A 21,865-nucleotide genomic window follows, 5' to 3' on the forward strand; every position below is an offset into this window, starting at 1 on the left:
GAATACATTAACGTGCTCACTACAAAAAACACTTGAATCGATCAAGCAGAAAAAGTACACTGAAACTTGTGTAAAGACTCATTTTAATTGAATCATTTTCTTTATCGATGCAACAATGTTTATCAACACCGTTTTGACATTTTGTACATTAACTTTTCTCTAATTGCCAGTTTATTTGACACTTCTGCAATTTTTTTATGCAAATCTCATTAAACAACACATATTGATAGGATCCACTTTGTGACAAACATGGAGGCTATTTTAGAGTGTTAGCATGCTTGTGAGTCAGTCTGGGGTCACTTGTTTAATTTACACAGGTTTAATTTACGGGTAGATGGTATATTACTCACAGACCCTCTCTGCTTTCTTCTCCCTGAGGAAAAGGTTGTTGCAGGTGATATTGTGTCGGGCTTGGAGACACTCTGCACCTTCAGATGTAATTAAAAACTAATCCGGAGCCCAGCACAGCATAGTGTGTTAACAGAATTGACTAATATGTCCACAGGGAAGACTCACACTGCAGCGAAGGCTTCACCTGCAGTGGCCCCCCACATGAAGTGATAACGGTGCAGCTGTAGGCCTACGATGGGGGCAAACCAGCGAGTCCACAGACAAAGCTGTGTGGGTTCTGCAGGTAAACTGTAAGCAAAAAACATAGACAAAAAACATGTAACCTATTACATACATTTGATCTAAAACCATTTGAAAAGTACTTATTTCTAAACGTTTTTGGAACCTGGGCTCATAAGCATTAGTGAGGTCTACTGATGTCCTGCTTTCACTTCAGGGGGTTTCATGTTAATGGAAGAAGGAGCTTTGCTACAATGTTGACGGTACAATATATTGTCCGAAGTATTCTAAGCACCAGCAAACGCCATATTCTCTTAAACCTGCAGCAGAAACGAGCTGTAAACACAACTTTTGACTTGTGTGCTAATTATGGTGAATTTGTTAGCAACCACAGCTACCTGAAGACACGTCAAAAGCATATTGAGTTTGGTTTTTTGCCACCTGTCGAATGCAAGTGGACTCTAGGTAAGTTGATTCACTCGTATTGGTTTCTAACTACTAATGTTAATGCTGATAAGAATAAACAATGTGTTCATTTTAGCTACAATATCCCAAATGCTAAACCGTGTTTGCTAACTATTTGTCTCTGATAGTTGGTCCTGGACTGCTAACATTAGCTTGCAGTTTTTAGATGTTTCTCATTCATTTTTAAATTTGAAAGTAAACCAGTATCAAACGTCCATGGGGCCTAGTTGAAGGTATTTTCTCCTTTTTGAAGTGTTTCCCTTCCTCTTAAATGGTGTTTCCCGTAGCGGTTCGGAGGACGGCTTGGGTCAGGTTGTTATGGTTAGGAGTTAGAGGTTATAACAAACAAATGTGGTCAGTTGTGGAATTACAGTTACTACTGTTTCTCAAGTAATGTACTCGAGTACTATTTTGTCATACTTCTACTTGAGTAAGTCCAATTTATTGCTACATATAAGTCTACTTTTTACTCCATAATATTTATTTAGCCCGCAAAGTTACTTTTTACATATAAAAACATGTGATGGAGTATTAAATATTTAGCCTCCCAGTTTTTGAAAAAATATCTAAAATTGACAAACTGCAATATTAAAAGGCTCTTACTTCTCAGCAGTAGGCTACATGGATTTACATTTGTTTTTCAAAGAGCCCTGTGCATAATGAGTACTGTTGATACTTAAAGTACATTTTGATTCTATTTCTTTCTTTACTTGAATTTAAGACCATGTTATTTATACTTTTACTTAAGTAGAGTTCACCTCTGTATGTGGTTAACGATGATAACATACTTCGGCCATATCTTGCTTTTGTGTTACAGCTGGAAACAGACAGAAAAAACACTGTGTAGCCTTAATGATTTATAACTTTGATTTCACCTGAAGTCTGCTTCAGGGGGTAACATCTGTAAATAACGTTAGCCGAGGATGACCTTTTTAAATGTAGCTATTTTCCTGTGAGAGATGTATTAAAAGAAGATGCAGTGAGTTATTAGTGCACAGTAACAAACATAAAAGTATAGAAATGTGCTTTTCGGGCCTTAATGACACAGTAAAAAATTAAGAGAAACATTAAAGGGAGCCCAGCTAAAAAGAAGTAAAACCTGTGGTGGGGTGGATTACTCTTCTTAATGATACAAGGAGGAATTCACTTGACAAGGTCTGGGTATATGATAGCAATGTGCAGTAGTGTACAGTCCCACAGAGCTTTCCTGGTGATGACAACCCAATTTAATTAGCTTTCAGTTTATTGTGATCTGAGCTGCGGTGCCTCAATGGTTGATCGGCTGCCTTAATCTCCTCTGTGGAGAATACAGGATATTAAAGAGAGGACATTTGGCCTGCAGTACACCCAAAACAAACAAAACTACTGCAGTTTTGATTGACAAAATGGTTTCTGTGAAGGAATAGAGACACGTTTACCCCTCCTTGCACTGCCTGTTCATTTCGATGTTTGTACTACAAACATCGTCAAAGAGGAAACGTGCATTTATTTGAAGGTCTAAGAACATTTCTTCACTTCAGAATATCCCTAAGAGTTTTTTTGATGTTTCAATCTGGTGAGCTGTGGGGCCATAAGCTATTTACTTTTTAATGATTATTTTTGCCTTTTTGAGTGGCTGTTAAAGAGCTTTCAAACTTGATGCAAATCTGACATTCATCTTCAGTTTGTTACTTCAGAGTTGAAGCCTTTCTTTGTGATATTTCCATGATTTTAATCCTCCTTCTGTAGAAGTGCTGTACACAACAAAGGGTTTATTGAGGAATAAATCAGCTTGTGTTTTTACTAGTATACCAAGATTTACTGTAGCTATATTCTGCTTCCTGCCATACTGCAGCAGTTAAGTTGGTCTGTTGCTGGCAATAAAATATCTGGAGCTATTTTGACCACCTTCTGTTTCAGCAATAGTTATTTTAAGTAAATAGATTTCCTTTATAAAACTCTAGCCTCCAATAATTAATAACCTGCATTATATATTTGATTGCCCTTTACAAAGAAGCTATGGGGCCATGCTACAGTCTGAGGCTGTACTTAAATTAATCATTTAAACAAAATACTAAAGTCAGCAGGCTAACATGCTCACATTGACAATGGTAATACTTGGATGTTAACGTTGTAGCAGTACTTAAGTGCAGTTGCAAATGATTGGTGATTAGTTAATGTTTTGGCATTGGAAAAATAAAATGTTAAATTGAGAAACATTTACTTGCATCCAACTTCAGGGGATCATCAAAGTTGGTAGGATCTATCCTCCTGGGAACACGAATTATAGGTGGTGGCGAAGTCGATAGGGACTTGGCTTGGCAACTGGAAGGTCACCAGTTCAAGTCCCGGCAAGACCAAGTGCTACCGAGGTGTCCCTGAGCAAGGCACCGTTCCCTCCCCGGGCGCTGTTCAAAATGGCAGCCCACTGCTCCTAACACTAAGGGTCGATGGGTCAAATGCAGAGAAACAATTTCCCCACGGGGATTAATAAAGTATATCCAATCCAATTCAAAATGTCATGGCAATCCATCCAATACAAAACATTCTCCATTTGTAACAAAAATAGAAAAAACAATACATGGCTCATCCATACATGCTGGTATCTGTTCTTTTGAGGATAATTAGATGTTTTCCTTCCCCCATTGTCTCCCTGTGTAACGAAGCAGCAGTGTCTTGGCACTTGTTTGGCTCTGGAGTTCATAATTCAGCCTTTGGAGTATTTAACTCTGTCACAAGTAGTTTTGCGAGTAAATGAGCTAAGCATGCGCTGCCAACACTGGCTGGTGGTTCTGCTAAAGGAGGGGCACAGTGACTTTGTCCCGGAACGAGTGCTCAAGCTGTCAGAAGCCATTTGCTCTCCGTCTCCATATCTTAGACTGAGTATGCAAAGAGGAAGTGTATCACAAATGCATGCAGACAAGCCTGGCCATGAATCAGAGCAGATTAGATTTGTTCAGCGCACACACACACACAGGCTCTCAACTTCACCCTGTGTAAACTTTCCACTGCTGCACTCTGTGTCATTCCTGTTGTCATCCAAATTTCCTCTGAGGAACCCTGCCGAGGCAATAATGAACTCGAGTCATGAGACGGGGGCCATGCTGAGTGCTTGTGAGTCGTTGTGTGTGCACGTGCATGTGTGTACACGTGCATGTGTGTGCTTGTGTTTATGTGTAGCCCAGAGGAAAGGTAAAGGAAAAGACGGCGTTAAAGAGAGGGGCTTGCCAGATTTACGGATGTTGTTTGTGTGTGTGGCGTGTGTTACATCGTACTGGTTTGAAATGAACCAGTGCAGTGGGGTGTATCCTCTAAGCTGCTGTAATGTGTTGACTCCTTTATTCAATTTGAGTGGTAATCTTATAACTCCCCACAGGCCTGCCTTCATCAGCCCCCTGCTACAAAGCTAGCCTAACTTAGTCGGAGACTCTCAGAGGCGGAGAAATGCGAAACAGATGAGCCCTTTTTTCTGGATCAAGATTATACTTAAACAAATGTAGCCGGGATTAATCTCCTCATTATATAGGTATTAGGGTCAAGATGGATCTTGTTTGCATGAGCCGTTTGAGAAGGTTGGCTCCAGCTGCTCGAGGGAATTGGAAAGATGAAGATATAATGTGGCAATGATTGGGGAAATAATCTTTTAGTTACATGAATCTGAGGTAAGGTGATGAGTGCTCTTGTGTTTGCCCTTTTCTCAAGTGTGCTTCAGCACCATGGACAGCAGCTGCACTCACTTTCATTTCAGACCTTATGCCATACGTCACATGTGTCAAACTCAAGCCCGGGGCCAAATCAGGCCCTTGGTGGATTTAATTTAGTCCCGCAGGATAATTTTTTATTATTATTAGATCTGGCCCGCCGGTATATTGCACGCACACCTTCACTCCATCCTGAGGGTCTCCTCAGCTCAGAGCCTGACCCCAAACATTGATGAACTTGCACCCAAGATGAGATGCCCAGTATCTGCTTGAACTGGCATCACAGGGCAGCACACGGAGTTTAATGGATGTTTCCTTCTGCACTTTTTCTCTCACGCCAACAGGGCATGTTTGGTTTGTTCTTTGAGGGAAATTGTTTTTTTGAAGCTGTTGTTGGCCTGTGGAAAAAATGTAATCATGAGAAATGAATTAAAATGAAGCTGCAGATAGAGCCATAAGAAATGAATGCAACTGATTATTTAATGTTGTTTTTATAGGCAATCATTTAAGCTTTGTTAGTCCCAGGTTTAATATGTGCAATAAGTTTTGCAATAAACATTGAACCAGTCCGGCCCTCGACCAGTACCGATTTTTTCATTTTTGCCCACTGTGTATTTGAGTTTGACACCCCTGCCGTAACCTTATCTTATAGAGACACAGGCCGTTTCTCAATCGCGAGGAAACTGGCTTCCAAGACAATATTTCAAGGATACTACGTCATCGAGTGCCGCCGAAGGACTGTTCCAATCTCCAGCATACTTGGAATTCCACCGAGGCCGTGTCCTTGGTTTGGGGGTAATTTCGAGGCTGCACATGGGTAGACTTCGCGTTCTTCAAATCCCCACAATGCTTTGCGCACGGAGCAATTTCCCCAAATCTGTGGCGGAAAATGTAAGGCGGGGCCTCTCATATGACGCACACCTGCACACTTGCTAGCCTGTTGCACTCTTCGTTTTCCAAATGCCAGGAAGGATTCTTGCCTAGCTTCTGAAGGAAGTGACTCGGAAGACATGTGCTACCAAGCAAGCATCCTCGCGATTGAGAAACGGCCACAGATCTGTGTGTTTTAGAGTGACATCACTATGCAAAACTTGCCCATCTATTGGCTTATCTCCAACACATTGTAAATGATAGGCTAAGGGGCGGTACATATCTTTGTGGCTAACCAATCACAGTATGCCATCGAAAAATAAAGCACTTTTTAAACATTAAAGCATGTAAACATGTCACAGTAGAGGCACAATATACAAATATGAACCTGCAAATTAGCACAATAGGGCCCCTTTAATGGGTCAGGACTTTCATCAGCTAAAGTGTCATCTAGAATATATCTTTAATACTATAGTGGAAAAAAGGACTTACTGTCTTTAAAGTCTGCAGTAGTAAATGTTAAGATAAATGCCCCTCAACCTTTTTCTTAAAAGGTCAGAGGTTAGCTCAAAACCCTAAAAGATGTGCACGTTAAACATCTGTCGGAGAAATGTAAACATGGCAACCTAAACCATGGCTGAAAACTGATCTAAAGAGCATCTGAAAACAAACGAACATCAATAAATAGGACGTATTACTATTCTAAAGAGTCTTATGTTTAGAATAAGCAGAGAAAGGCATATTTGTTTTTTGCAATACCTTGAAGTGTGAGATGTGGGCATTCCTTCAACAGAGAGCCTGGTTCTCACTGGCTTGGACTTTGCTTAGATTTTTTTATTTTCTAATATGAACTTTTAACTTGTATTGAGTTGGTAACTTGAAGTATACACATTGGGATTTGGATTACAGTCGTATCTTTAATTAACTTTGTATCTTTAAAAAGCTTCTTAATATGAGTTTTTAGCCTCCTTAAACTTCTCCATTATCCACTAGTTCTTACCTTTACTGGTATTTTGTCTGTAAAGATAAAACGCATGAAATAAAGTGATTTGCATTAATTTGGTTGGCAGACTGAGAATTACCTCCTCTCTAAAACTTATAAAACAGGTTGCTCGTTCCACGTAAGGATTGCAGAATCAAGGAATAGTTTAACTTTAAAGAGATCAAGGTTTTGGATGTAAATGTGGACATTTCCTTCAACAAAGGCACAACTATTCAAACTACCGAGTGTGTTATTCCATCAGCTTTCATCTCCGGATGGTGACGACCCCCCGTGTCCACACCAGCAACATCCCCTCCCACCCTCCCGGTAAAGTGATATCACACGGTGTTAGGCTGTCACTGTCGCTCACACCGCTGCTTTTCCCACCCCGCCCCACCGGGACCGGCGGCAGCGGGGGCCACACCGCCCCCCGGGAGCCAGCCATGCCGAGCCGTGCCACTCTGCAGCCGGACTGCCGACTCGACTCATCCGTCCCCAGCGCTTCACAGGAGAGGAGGAGGATGCCATGAGATTTCCCATAGGCCCTCACTGGCACCTGGTTGGGAGTGAACCGGGGGGAAAGAGCAAGAGGGGATAACCGACGGCGGATAATGACGCGATGGTTCCGGTTGTAGAGCGAGCGCAGGGGGGATCCGAGCGTCTTTAATGACCGCTGCTGGAGAGGATACCACCGGACTTCATTGTGTGCGGAACCAACCGCACTTGTAGAAAAAAAGGTTCCCTAACAGGTTCCTGAGATTTCCTTCAACCAGAAAGGTAAGGCTTTTTACAATCTGAGCGACACTTCACGGCTCTGCGTATCAATTGGTCCGCTTTAATTGAGTGTGAATGATGCTAAGCAGTGATGCAACAGATGCTGGATTGACCTCAAGCCACCAATACAGTTTAAACATTAGCTATGTTTATATGACAAAAGTATCCACTCTAATTGTAATCGGTCGATCATAGTTTCACATTGCTTGCGCCGATCCTGAATTGGTTACACAATCTGGACAGGTGAGTAAATCGACTTGAGATGGTTTTATCTTCTACCGTACTTTATTCCTATTCATGGGCATCAAATTCACAGTAAGGTTTTCATGATGCTTTAAGAGAAAAATAGAGTAAGTAAAATGTTTTAAAAAATAACATTTTAGAGTTTGTGAGGATTCATATAACATCGGTACTATATTGCATTATTTGTATGGCTGCTTTTAGAATTGGAAATGCTGTATTGTGATAAATGCAACTAGGATAACCTTTTTTTAATAGTCACTGAAAAAGTAAGGAGTAATGAGTTCAGCTTTACTGAATGACTGAATGAGTTTATGATTACAAAATAAAGGCTAATTGACTGCAGCTGACCACATCCCCTCGGTTCAGAGGCGTCTCCAGGCATCATGGTTACAACTGATGTCATGTCTTTTTTTTTTTCCTTTTCCCAGGGGGCTTTGCAGCACATTCGAGGATGTTATCCCCCAGATGGTGACTTCTACAGGTAAGTGTTGCGCTTGCTTGTTTGTATTATCTCTCTCTATTCTCCCACACTGTTTGCCAGACAGGTTGCTCATCGTGTCTCTGATCTGTGCACCTCAGGGATATTGCTCTGGGCAAACTGTAGCTGAAAGTATTCACTTTAGTCTTAGCTCTTATATTCTCCACTGAGATCTCTGCAGCTCATTTAGATTTCAGTGGTTTCTCCCTTCTTTTTGGCATTATCTGCACCGAATGTAACCCCTGCTCGCTCCACAAATCGAGTTTCTCTCGTATCCGACCATAAATCATCCAGAATAAAGGAGGTGATTATGACACTCCAAACACAAGAGGAGGCGGGGCATGTGTGTGCGTTGTCAGTCATCAGGAAGAAACGGATGACTGAATCCCGTTTATACTATTTGAAAATGAAATCATCCACTTCTCCCCCCCCCCCCCCCTTTTTCCTCTCACTCCTTGCTGTCTTTGTTCCCTCCTGCTCCGGCAGCGGGTGTTTCTGTCCTAGATGTGGATGTGTTCCTCTCCTCACACGCTGAGATGAGTGCTTTCAGAGACAGACGAGGCAGAAAAGTCTCATTTTTACTACCTGGCTAAATTGCCCTGTGATGGAAAAATATTGTTAAAGGAATGATACTTGAATAATTGAAGAGCCAAGGCTTTAAAATTGCAGGGACACACTGTGATTTCCAGCTGAAAGTTAGGGCCACTCCAACGAAATATTCATATCATTATTTAAGAATGGAGACACATCCAGGAGCCGCTCAGGCACTGCCACCCTCTCCCCCATCTCCCCCTCTCCCACTCCGTTATCTCCCTGTTTCCCATCCATCTCCTGTTGTAAAATCAGCTCCCAGCTTCTCTATTTCTTCCCTATGAAAACGGATTAAAACTCATCCGCATAATGACTCTGTCTCTACCTAATGTCTTTTTGCAGCTTATAATGAGTTCCAGCTTCCTAGATGATTTTCTAAATACATCTTACTGCACACTCACAAAGTTATTTGTATTCTATTTATCTGCAGTTACACTTAAAACATTTATTTGTTAGCGCTATTAACACGCCAGAGGGATTTCCCGGAGACCTTCTAATATAACAAATTACAATATAATGGGAATACAATTGCCGAATGGATAACGTAATTAGCGGATTGACAGAATAGTTGCCAGTTCATCTTTAAAGGCCTTTATCAAGAAAATGCCAAATATTTGCTGGTGCAGGTTCTCTAGGTTTTTTTATTTCTCTGTTTTATAGCGTTGTCAATGGAAACGGTAGCGAAGACAAACAAAATACTTTAAAACGCCACTTATGATAGCCATGTTTAATTATTTTAGGACAAAGCTGGAGTCAAAGAAAACCTTGAGAGCATTGAAAGGCCTATATAAATAAAATGCATTATTATTATTAGCTCAGAATAAAGATTGGTAACAAAAGGTTTAGTCAATCTGGTGTTTTGGGGTGTGATCTTTTGTCCATGCAGGGAGCCTCAGAGCGATGAAAAGTCTGAGATGTCTATGTACCTAAAGTAAGAAAGGTGAATAATGATGATGGTAGCAGGAATATTGAGTTAACTTTGACACAGACGTTTTCAGTCTGTATGCAAAGCTAAGCTAACCAAGTGCTGGATTCAGCTTTATATCAAATGGAAAGATATGAATGGTATCAATCCTATCATCTAACTCAACAATAAAGCAATTAAGCATATTTCCCCAAAAAGTTAAATTATTCCTTATTTTTCATACCATTTCGATTAAGTTTTATTTTCAAAGCCTCCTCCTTTTTCCTAGCATGGGAGAAAAAAGCTCTTAATTCCAAAAAACCAAATAATCACCCCACATGAACCTTTTAACTGAAGTTTTGTTTTACCTTTGATTAGGGATATTTTGTCTGTGTAATTGTGAATGTTGGATGTGTGGGTGTGTTCGAGCCCGTTGTTCACCCACACACGCCTTTGTCTGTTTCTGTGCGCTCGCATTTAGCTGACTGCTAGAATTGATTCATTTCCCACAGAGAAAACTAATTAAAATATGACACCTCTCAGCTGCCTCTCATCTCCTGCTTTCACCGTGTCAAGAGATGACAGAAATGCTAAGTATAGTTCTGCGAGTGGAGTGTGAATCCTCTCCACCTCTCTCAACAGATCCAACTTGATAAAGGTTGGAACTGACTGAATGATGTTGTGATAGCTCGAACAATGAAATCATGACACCACTTTGGAGTACGTTTTGTGTATGAAAGAGAGTGAAGAGCACCAAGAAAAAGCACAACTGTTTATATTTGAGTTGTGTCCGGGTGGATATGATCGCAATATTTATCACATCGAGATTTTAAAAAGATCCCTCACACTTATGTTCAGTTCAGTTTATAGAGTAGTGTATTCTCATTTCAAAATCTCCCAAAAATGTCCTCAATATTCTTCAAGATAGAAACACAGAAGTCTCCTGTAGGTGTACGTCATTGTGTTCATGCCACAAGATATTATTATTTTCAGACCCATTTTGTTACGGTGTGTGAAGCAGGTAGGACCCAAATGCAGATTAACGTGAACATTCCTTTATTTCAAGGCTATACTGACAAAGACAAAACAGAACACTCACCGACAAACTAGTCATGACACAAGACGAACCGACAAAGACAGACAGAGAAACCAGAACTTAAATACACACAAGACTAATCACACAAACAAGACACAGGTGAGGAGGGAGGAGAAAACACAGGGGCACCAGGTGAACACAATCGGGTAATCAGACACACCAGGGAAACTAACGACAGGGAACCACAGATAGATCTAAACAAGACAAAACACAACGCAGACAGAAAACCAAAAACAGATCTAGACGAGACACAACACCATAAAGACAGATCGTGACACGTTTGTCAAAATGGCAAATAGCTCTAAACACAACAACAAGGGCTGCAACTAGTGATTACTTATGCCAATGATGTTTCTCCTTTTCTTACGTCTCTAAAAGCCCAGATGACATTCATGTTGCTTCTTTTATGTTAAAAGGTACAAACCTCAAAGGTATTCAATTTGCTTTCATTCGAGTAGGAAACGCATCAAAGACTTACTTCTGAGAAGCTGGAACCAGAGGATGTTTGCCAATGTTGCCATGAAAAAGATTCTCAAATGGATCCGTAGCTTTCTAAATAGTTTCCAATTAACTTGTAGTTTGACTAAATGATTCATTCATTTCATTCAGTGTGTGGGCTACTGTAACAAAAACGCTTCAGCTACCATTGCTATGATTTAACCAAAACTACTGATTGGCTGATTTTCACCATTCAAGAGTTGGAATCAGTAGCTCAGTAATAGCTCAATCAGTAATCACCGACCCCCCCACTTTCAAGAAAACACTGACCAACACACACACCTCTTCAGACTGGCTTTTAATCTGTGAATTATGCTGTGTTGCTGTTTTAATTATTTTTTTTTTTTTCTTCTATTTTATCATGTTTTATCAAACCACTGTAAAGCGTCTTTGAGCACCTGGAAAAGTGCTTTGAAATTAAAAGATTTATTATTATTATTATTATTATTAATTATCTATCTAAATAGTTGCTTTTGACTAAATGATTCATTAATATCATTCAGTTTGTGTTTACTGTGACACAAATGCGTCAGCTACCATTGCTATAAAGAGGAATGATGTAACCAAAACTACTAAGTGCATGCAGCAGAAATCTAAGCTTGGTTATTGGACGATGTTCACCATTCAAGAGTTGTAGTTTACTGCTGATCCTCTTAAGCTTTTATGAAAGAACAACATGTTTTCCAATGCACATGTTCACCTTCTGTAATGGCACCAATTACCTCCTTACAGAGCCACTCTCTCTTTCAACAAACCAGTGACCATTGCTTTAGTGCTTGAATGAAAATCCTTCAGCCTTTTCTCGTGTACATGTCCTTTACTCACTGTTGCTAGAGCTCACTGTCAGACGCTCTCTAACCAGAGTCTGCTGGCCACCTGGGAGGAGAACTCTTAATCACTTGGAGGAGTTGTTGTGTAGTAGAAATCAGATCCCTCCTCTGAGACTGCCTTCAACCCGTCACTTTTCCATGTCGGCATCTGACAGGGATTTCCGGGAGATCCTCTAACTCCTCTCAGGCCACAGTGTGGTTTTGTGGTTGAAGAGTTGTGCATGCGTTTGTTTTCGGACAGCTGGGTCAGATATGAACTGGGTTGGTTAAGATACTCTGACAGCGTTAGAGTTTCGTCTCCAGACCTCTGTCGCTTGGCGTTTCTGTCTTTCCAGTCTGTTGGTAACTCTCTATAACCCGTAGCTTTACCCCAACGTTCCCTTTGCAGCTTCACTTGGTTGCATGTTATTCAAAATCACCTTTATTTCTGGTCCTAGAGAAGAGATTGAGATTGCTTTGTCTGTGTTGATAAGGATCAGCGTTGTTCTGCATACATTTGCCAAAGTGGCTTTGCATGTCATGACAGGGAATTGAAATGATGATCAGTGCGGTGAAAGAAGAGGATATGGCAAAAAGAGTGAAAGGGATGTAGGCAGAGTAAAGGAGAGACGAGGCAATAAGAGGACTGAAGAGAAGATAGTGAGCTAGAGATGAAATGGGGGACAAGAGTGACTTCACATCGCTTTTAACGACGTTATCGTGGCCCGTGGTGGTGTATATAATTTAGTACGGTGACGTAATGGAAGATACTGCATGGAGAGAGAGTGGCTCGTTTCAACACACACACTTCTCTCTGTGATAACTCTGTCTGAGATGCATGTGCATTCACTGGAAAACATTACACCGACCTTATCTTAATAGCATTTTGAAGGGCCACGCCCCACTTACCTTGTGTTTTAGTTGTATTGAGAAACGAAAGAGACACACAACAAAGAAACCTCTGGTTGGCTTTGACTGTAGCCAAGCTGCGGAACAAAACCAGAACAAACCTTTCATCCCGGAAGCAGCATTTGTTTCAACCTTCAGGCTGAGAGTTTGCAATTACGTCAAAACAAAAAATGTGCCACTATATTTAAACCATTTCATTAGACAGTAAGACTCAAATGAACTGTAAAGTACAGCCTAAGGAACCTCACAGCTTTTGGAAATTACATTGATACACTAGTAATGAGAAAGAAGCTTGTTATTTTTTTGTATCATTTTAATTGAGGTGATTAAAATGTTGTTCTTGAGAAATAACCGGATGTTTTAGCTAATCAACTTGAACAGTAGATAAACACAGGCGTCGAGAGTTGTAATTACTATAATGGCAGTGCTTAAAATGAATAATTCTGCCTGAGCTCAACCATATAAATGTGTCTAAATTAAGGTCGGAATCATGTATTTTATACTGATATAGTATTTCTCTCCTGGTGCATTCATATTCTTGTGGAGGGTTTATTAAAGGCACACGTATTTTCTGTCACACTGCTAATGTATTGCTTTCTGTGAGATAGACCTGTTGATGGGGTCGATTTGAGGCTCCATTTGCTGAGTGCGATAGAGATAATTATGTTTGCAGACGGTTGACTTTGTTTCATTTACACCGTTTCTGCTCCTGTGTGACTCTGCCGGTAAGAGCTATTTACCTGTGATGCACAGCCAACACTGGCAGAATGAAAGGATCCTAAACATTGTTTCTGCAGGCATCTTTTCTTGTATTTACTCTGGCTTAGTATCCAAGCTAAGTCTGTCAATCTTATCAAATCAAATCAAGTTTTATTTATATAGCACATTTATAAACGATTTTTGATCGAGCCAAAGTGCTGTACATATAATAAAACTAGCCTACAGTAGAGACACTTTACAGCAAATACAACAGCACAGATTGTTCAGAATATCAGTATGAGAAAAACGACACCCTCTGTCCTTAGACCCTCTGTCCTTAGACCCTCACATCGTACAAGGAAACACTTCCAGAGAAAACCCACAGTTTAAGGGAAACATGGGAGAAACCTCAGGGAGAGCAACAGAGGAGGGATCCCTCTCCCAGGACGGGCAGACGTGCAATAGATGCCGTGTGCAAATCGAAGAGATAATACATTGTACAGCATATAGACCGAATGTTAGGAAACGCATGTGTCTGTAATAAGAAGATGAATCCACGAGGATGTCAGCTACAATCCTGTGGAAGCCATCAGGGAGGCAGCATGACGAGACCCAAGGCAGGACAGAGACAGGTTCAGCCACGACCCGAAGTCCACGACTTAATCCAGAACTCAGGATAGAGGATCCAAGACACAGGACTACAGCAAGAGGATCAGCCTCGACTCCGGATCCCGGCGGAGATATAGATACAAAACAAGAACAAAGATTTGGCTGGGTTAATCGGAACAAGAGAATACACAGACACAGACAGAGAGGGAAAAGGTCATTGGATCAAAGTTATTCTTGATAACCCTCTAGAAAGATCTCATGAACTTCCCCACTCAATCTATCAAGACGCGAGCAGTTCTATTAGATATAGGATAAGAAACAGAGAGAGGGAGCAGATTATGTTCTCACTACTCATCAACACAAGTTGCATGTACGCTTTGAGTAAACCCATATTTACTGTTTTGTTTAATTGCCCTATCCGTATCGAATCCAAGAGATCAAGTGATGATAATTATCCATGCAACTTTGAAAGCTGCTTTTGATTCTGTCACAGTCAACCGGCAGCAGATGCACGTACTAACCAGATTCAGTATGCTGAATATGCGCTGCACATATGCACACATTACACCGGCCATATGGCGAGTGTGCACAGTAGCTGCTGCTGCCTTCAGCATGCTAATCCATCCACGTCCTGACTCTCTGTTTGCCATCCGAAATGGAATTTAGTCACACTTTGCAGCTGCTTTTAAGATTCTTGTAGTGAATTTACGATGTATAATTGATGCCTATATGGGTCGATTTAGTTGTATTACCAGATTCCATACCGTATGAAACCCTGGATGTAACATTTTATGAGGTTATTAGTATGGTTCCAGCTTCTTAAGCGTGAGAATCCTGCTCAGCTCTTTCATATATCCTAGCAAATGGAATGCTACTGGGATTTAAGACCATTGATCAAAAGCAATAAGCAGTTTGAAGTATGTCTCTTCATTAAAGCTGACAGTCAATGGATTGAATCACTGGTTATTCTTCACTTTTTATATGAGCGTTTTAGCTGAAATCAATGACATACTGGCTTTATATCAAATCAAATGGATAGTACAGTTTCTGTAAAGGAATGATTTGTGTGTATGAAAATAATCAGCAGCCCTTTAAACCAAAGATATTGAAGTGACTGTTATTTTGTATATATTGATTGTTGTGCTTGTATGTATGTCTTAATGTGTGCATATGTATACATGTGTTTGCTGATTGTGTATCTATAGGATATACATATTTGTATTTTTGTATTCGGGATGGTGGGAAACAGTATTTTGATCTCTCTGCCTGTACACACAAACTGAAAGATGGACAATGAAGTTGACTTTACTTCTTTACTTCTCTCTTGACAGAAGCTTCTTCTTTTCCTGCAGGAGTTCCAGTGAGAGGATGCTATGAGAGGAACACCGCTCAGGCTGACATGGTTTTCTATCTTCTCACACTCCTCCGTCTCTGCACCTCCCGCTGTCTTCTAATGTAAGTGTGCGTCTTATATCATCGCGATCAGCTGTTACTGATACTACTATGTGTCAAATGGCTCTTACACTAAGCTCATGTAATACAAACAACATATGTTAGCCATAAGGGTGTGGTTTAAAGAAACCACCGGCCAGCTAACCAATCAGAGCAGACTTGGCTCTGGTTTCAGACAGAGGTATGAGAAAAATAAAGCATGTAGAAATATCATAACAGAGTCACAACATACAAATATGAGCCTAACATGTTACATTTTTGTAACTTGAGCTGATTTGCTTGCAGGATGCTACGCAGTAAATTTATCTGAGTAAAATTGACTCAAATTGAAGAAAATGTTACTCTAAAAATATTACATTTGGTCCCAACCTATATAGAGTAAAATGTACTCTTTGTTCAGAGTTGTATTTTTAGAGTTCATTTGACTCTATTATGTGCTTAGATTTGACTCTGCTTAATGGTTATTTACTCTATGTAGTGTATATTAAAAACAACTCTACTGCCATTTTACTCATAATAGGTCATTTCACTCCAATCGAATGTCATTTTACTCCAAATAGAAGGTAATTTTACTCAGAATAGAATACATTAACCATAATGATCTTTATAATAGAAAAGGTCAATAAACCAAAGTGCTTAAGTAACACGAGTGGGCGTGTGTGAAGCTGACCATTGAGCGGCCCGACCAAGCAAGGAGGCAGAGGGTTAAAATACAACCCGGTGTGGGCATTTATTCATCGCTGTGGTTCATGATACACATCCTCAATATGACTGTCTCACGTGAACACAGTCACCACCAGCAACAAGGACCTCACATACATTAACAGGAAAACAGAACCTAAATACACACAGGACTAATCAAACCAACAAGACACAGGTGAGGAGGGAGGAGAAAACACAGGGCACCAGGTGAACACAATCACCAGCAACAGACAAGACGCGAGGGGGAACACTTTTCAAACTACAACAGGAAACAGAGACAGACAAACTAAAACATAGACAGATTGTGACAAATAGATGCATACATGACATAGATTCACATGCTTCCTGTGCAATGTTTTAGCGTGGAACAAAGTAATATACTTTGCCAATAATGAAGCTATATAATATAAGAGACCGAGATCTACGGCCCCAGAGATCACCTCCATTACAGCGTGGTCATGGTTTGACTCCAATAGAATTGACTCTGCATTTTTGATCGCACTCTAGAAGCTATGAGTAATAAATACAGTCCAAAGTGGTGTATCACTATTGCTATTATCACATGCTCTCACTATTTCAGAGCAAAATAGTAATTACTCTGGAAAAAATACTCACCAATATTTCCTGTGTAACGTTTATTGTTCTAGGATTTCTCAGACGCTGAGCCAAGCCGTCTATCAGCAATCTTGCATAATCATGATTGGATGGTATGATAATAGAAATGGTTGCGCCACCCCATCATATCGCTCTGTCATCATGAAAACACCACATCATGGATGGGTGGAGGAGAGTTCCACAGACTGTGTCAGGGATCACTGAAGCTGTTTTGTAGGTTCACGGTTGTTTTCCACTTTCATTTATCATCCATCCCGAGGCCTGGAGCCGGCTGATGACTGCTGCATGATAACCATCTACTGGACTTACACCATGTTTCATCAGAGGAGGTTACATCAGACTTATTCAGCCTACACGGGCATTATAGAAACCTGTTGTTTGCAGATTATTCTGCAGTAAAATTGAGTTGAGTCTCTACCTGCACCATCAACATCCTGAAGTCTAATAAGCTGATTCACATTTATTCCGCCCCCCCCCTAACATCTCCCACCTTTTACTGCTTTCCTCTGAAGGGTTTGATGGAGAGCTGGTCGAATGTCAGCGGGAACTATCGTTATATCCGGAGGAATTCTCGCCGGAGTGATACTGCTGTGCATCGTAGCAGTGCTCTGTTACTGTAGACTCCAGGTATCCCTGTGTGTGTGTGGTGTGTGTGTGTGTGTGTGTGTGTGTGTGTGTGTGTGTGTGTGTGTGTGTGTGTGTGTGTGTGTGTGTGTGTGTGTGTGTGTGTGTGTGTGTGTGTGTGTGTGTGTGTGTGTGTGTGTGTGTGTGTGTGTGTGTGTGTGTGTGGTGTGTGTGTGTGTGTGTGTGTTGTGTTGTGTGTGTGTGTGTGTGTGTGTGTGTGTGTGTGTGTGTGTGTGTGTGTGTGTGTGTGTGTGTGTGTGTGTGTGTGTGTGTTTTAGTCACTTAAAAGCAGGACTGTTCAGTATAAATCTTTATCCACAGATGACCTTTAAATAATGTGGTCAGCGTTTTGTCATGAGAGATGTGTTGAGGAACACAGCAGGGATTCCAGCCTTAATCCTCCTCTCTCCTCTGCAGTATTACTGCTGTAAGAAGAATGGTTCTGAGGTGGACGTGGGCTCTGTGGTGGGAGCGGACCCTCTCTCTCATTTCCCCTGCAATGCCTGCAACGCCCTCGCCATGGACGGGGCCGCCATCACCCCGGTGTCTCTGGATCAGCTGGAGACGGGAACTCACCACAACCACTGCCCCACCTGTTCCCCCTACACCCTGCGCTCTGGACTCTCTAACAGCCTGCGTAACGGCGGGGAGCGTCTGGGCTTCCACACGTACTACGAGAACCCGTCTGTTTCTCTGCCGCTGACCGCCCACCCACAGGGCTCCTCGCCTGTGAGCTACTACAGTCCCACGGACGAGTTTCCTCCCCCCCCACCACCTCCACGCTCCTACAGCACCGATGTCTGACCTCTGCTGCTTTATAAACGTACACTCACATAGAAACCCTTTCTCGGATGGATTGTGGAGGGTTTTGATGCAGCAGGATGACAAACATTACTTCACATGCTCACTTCTGCCACACATTTCATCCATGGGGGTGACCCATAAACTGAGTCCACTGACAGAGAGGTAAAACGCCCATGGGGAGTTTCAGTAAGCAGTATAAACCAGAGATAGGTCAGCAGGGAAGTGGTACATTACTTTAGTAAAACCTCATTTTGTTTCACACAAGGCCAAATTACACGCGTTAATAACATGTCAATGTAAGTGTAAAGGTGCATGGATTGATGCGTCATTTAAGACACTTTTGAAGCTGGTCAGGGACATGTGTGACCATGCATAGAGTTGAGTGGGAACACACAATGGGCCCCACAGGCAAGTCGATGTTCATATGTAGGTGCTATGGATGCAATTCCCCTAAGCCATGTTAATGACTTATGATTACAATTTTAACATTTCAAAATTGCACACTTTCCACACAAAAAAACATGTAAATTAGTTTGCACTTTTGCACCATATGATTGGGATGAAAAAATCAATGATGTCCAAAGTAAATGTTTCTGGATCTAATTGAGTAGTTATCAAAGAAAACGGAGGGAATAACCTTGAAAGTGAAAATGCAAGTAAATATAAATTGGCTATTTATTATTAGTAACTTCATTCTTAATACAGAGTATGATACATTTGTTGATGCCTGTTCACACTTTTACTCATGTTCAGCTGTTTTACTACTAAAAAAACTTCTCATTTATGCTCGTTATAAATTATGATCAATTCATTTGTGTAAAAAGTGAAGTTGAACACGGTGACTAACAACAACCAAACAATTTAACAAAAAATCAACACCAAATAATATGGATCTTTTGGGATACTTAGACAGGAAATCCTTATTAAGGAAGTGGAATGTACTGCTCCTGCTCTAATTGCTATTATTAACAAATGATTCAGAAGCATGTGGCTTAAGGCCTGATTTTATTTTGATAAACTTTTAGACATTTCAAAAGATAGTTTAGCCCAAGCTTACAAATTCCTTCATCAGGTAGGAACATAGAAAAGGTGACCATGTTCCCCTGACATCAAACTGTCTCAATCATTGATTGATTATCAGTTAACAGAATGATAAACTTCTCACACACTGATGGCATTATAAGTCAATAGCCAAGGTTTAGCCACAGACTGTCATTTGTATTTGTTATTGTTTAGAGCCAGCCATAGTTTTTAATATAAATGGAGATGTATAGGAGTTAGCTGCAGTCTGCTGGGTCTTCTTCACAGTCTAACTACATGTGATAACATTACACAGAGAAGGACCCCTGCCTTGTTAGTTTCTGTTATTCTCCCCTGCATTGTTCCCCTCTCCCCGTGCCGGTGTTAACCGAGAGGGTCAATGCTAATATGAGAACCCCCTCCCTACTGTACATGAGGGCTAAGAGTTTTTCTATTGGGTGTTGTTGTTTGCCAACCACAGAAACTACTAATGGAGCCTAAGTGTTGTTTATCTCCAGAGGGAACACGTGGAAAGTGAAGGAGAAACTAGAAAAGTATGAATTCAGTTAGCTTGTGTTTTCACTCCTGGTTAATGAAACTAGACTGCTAAAAGGGTTCTGCAGTGTCTTCCATTAAAGTCGATGTATTTAACCTTTTTCATGTTTACAGATTGAGACAAACAAAAGGAAATCAGATGTTAGAGGTGTTGTAGATCGTGTACTATGCTTTGTTGATCTTGAAGCTTAAGTTTTGTATCTTATAAGCCATTATATCTGCTATACAGTACAGTAACAATATGCAGTGTTATTCCACAGTATATGCCTGAATCTATATATTTTTAAGGAGTGTTGTAGTGTTTGTGAGCAACGTCAGGGCTTGAGTGTGTTTTAGTGAGTTCGTACCAAATGTGAGTTTTCCATGCGTTTTAGTTATTCTGCCATCTTGATTTTTCTCCATTAAAGTCTCAGTACAAGACAGAAATTACACGAGAAGAGAATGGAAATGTACATTTGGAACAGAAAATGGACTTCAAATTCATTAAAATGTGGTGAATTGTTTAAAAAAATACAATGGTATTTAACAGATTATTAGTTAGAAACGTATCAAATATATTTAATCTGTATTTTCTAACACCACATTGTTTCACTGAGCTGCGAGCTTTGTTACCACATCTCCTTACTTTCCTCACCTCACTTTACCTTGTTATTCAGAGGTTTGTGCGAAATTATATAGATATAAAGTATATGTAAAAATACTTTTCTGTTAATTTAGACGTCCATTGGTGTTCACTGCCACTTAACAAATATACTCACTCAACAAATGTGGTCCCCATATCTTGATAAAGGGGGTTTAGTTGTGTGACTACCACTGAGACCACCGTTGCTGTATCAGAACTAAAGTGTTATTTAGATTTTCCCTTTTCTTTGTCTGACTGTTGAAAATTGTATTTTTCAGATTTTTCTCTATGAAACTAGAACAAGTTTTTTGGTATTCCCTGATACAAAATCCACCTTTTTTTTAATGAGGAATAAATGTTCATATCTGCCTGGACTTTTTTTCTGTTTGGTCTTTGCCCACAGTGACTCAGACAATAGATGCACGGGATGTTGAAATTCCAGTTCCTGGTTAGAAATAAGAAAGAAAAAACACCTCAGATGTAGCAGGAAGTGTTGAAAGACCACAAGGGAACAACACTTGAGTAAAATTCTAAGACGGAAGTGAACAGTAGCAACACGCTCGAAGAAAGGGAAGTGTATAACTTGGAAAGAAGTGAAACTGATCTGTCATCAGGGGGAATTAGTGAGAGATTTCAGGGAGAAATAAGGAGAAACTGCACCTGTGAAAGTAAAACTAAGATATGGAGGGGGGGGATCCTCTTAGTTATTCTGCATTCATGTGCTGGTATTTCATCACTTTACCTGCTGGACCCGTTTGTTCTGCTGCTCAGCTCATGATAATAATAGACCGTCAGCTTTGTGTCGTGCCAACACCTCAGGGTGAAATGTCACAAATACCACATGATTAACTCCGTCATTAAACTCCAGAAGTGTTTACCCGGCAGTTTCACACAGCCTCGGAGCCAGCTAGTATGAAGAGTGTGGACTATGACAAAAATATTTGCATTGTGGGAGCTCATCATTGCCAAATAAATAAAGTGTGTGTGTGTGTGTGTGTGTGTGTGTGTGTGTGTGTGTGTGTGTGTGTGTGTGTGTGTGTGTGTGTGTGTGTGTGTGTGTGTGTGTGTGTGTGTGTGTGTGTGTGTGTGTGTGTGTGTGTGTGTGTGTGTGTGTGAGAGAAAAAGGGAGAGGTATAATAAGAAAGGTGAGCACTGTGGGTGTGTCACACACACACACACACACACACACACACACACACACACACACACACACACACACACACACACACACACACACACACACACACACACACACACACACACACACACACACACACACACAGGTCTTAAACCC

At 40.8% G+C, this 21,865-nt stretch overlaps 1 protein-coding gene across 2 annotated transcripts; it reads left to right on the forward strand.

The window, feature by feature from the left end:
- The first annotated feature begins 7,052 nt into the window (after positions 1–7,052).
- LOC117467988 (protein FAM163A-like) lies at positions 7,053–20,916 on the forward strand. 2 transcript variants are annotated; one of them, XM_034111937.1, is made up of 5 exons: positions 7,053–7,344; positions 8,013–8,065; positions 15,509–15,632; positions 17,459–17,573; positions 17,988–20,916. In XM_034111937.1, exons 4-5 carry the CDS (start codon positions 17,481–17,483, stop codon positions 18,372–18,374), a joined length of 480 nt encoding a protein of 159 aa, XP_033967828.1. In that variant the 5' UTR covers positions 7,053–7,344; positions 8,013–8,065; positions 15,509–15,632; positions 17,459–17,480; the 3' UTR covers positions 18,375–20,916. The 2 variants fall into 2 exon arrangements, with proteins under 2 accessions (XP_033967828.1, XP_033967829.1); XM_034111938.1 differs by having other exon boundaries at positions 15,530–15,632.
- The last annotated feature ends 949 nt before the right edge of the window (positions 20,917–21,865 follow it).

Source organism: Pseudochaenichthys georgianus, chromosome 22 (genome assembly GCF_902827115.2).
Source record: "Pseudochaenichthys georgianus chromosome 22, fPseGeo1.2, whole genome shotgun sequence".
Taxonomy (NCBI): domain Eukaryota; kingdom Metazoa; phylum Chordata; class Actinopteri; order Perciformes; family Channichthyidae; genus Pseudochaenichthys; species Pseudochaenichthys georgianus.

Coding starts and splice junctions, on each gene's coding strand:
- LOC117467988 (XM_034111937.1), top strand. CDS start 17,481: ATGTCAGCGGGAACTATCGTTATATCCGGAGGAATTCTCGCCGGAGTG. Junction 17,574..17,987: donor TCTGTTACTGTAGACTCCAG/GTATCCCTGTGT, acceptor TCTCCTCTGCAG/TATTACTGCTGTAAGAAGAA.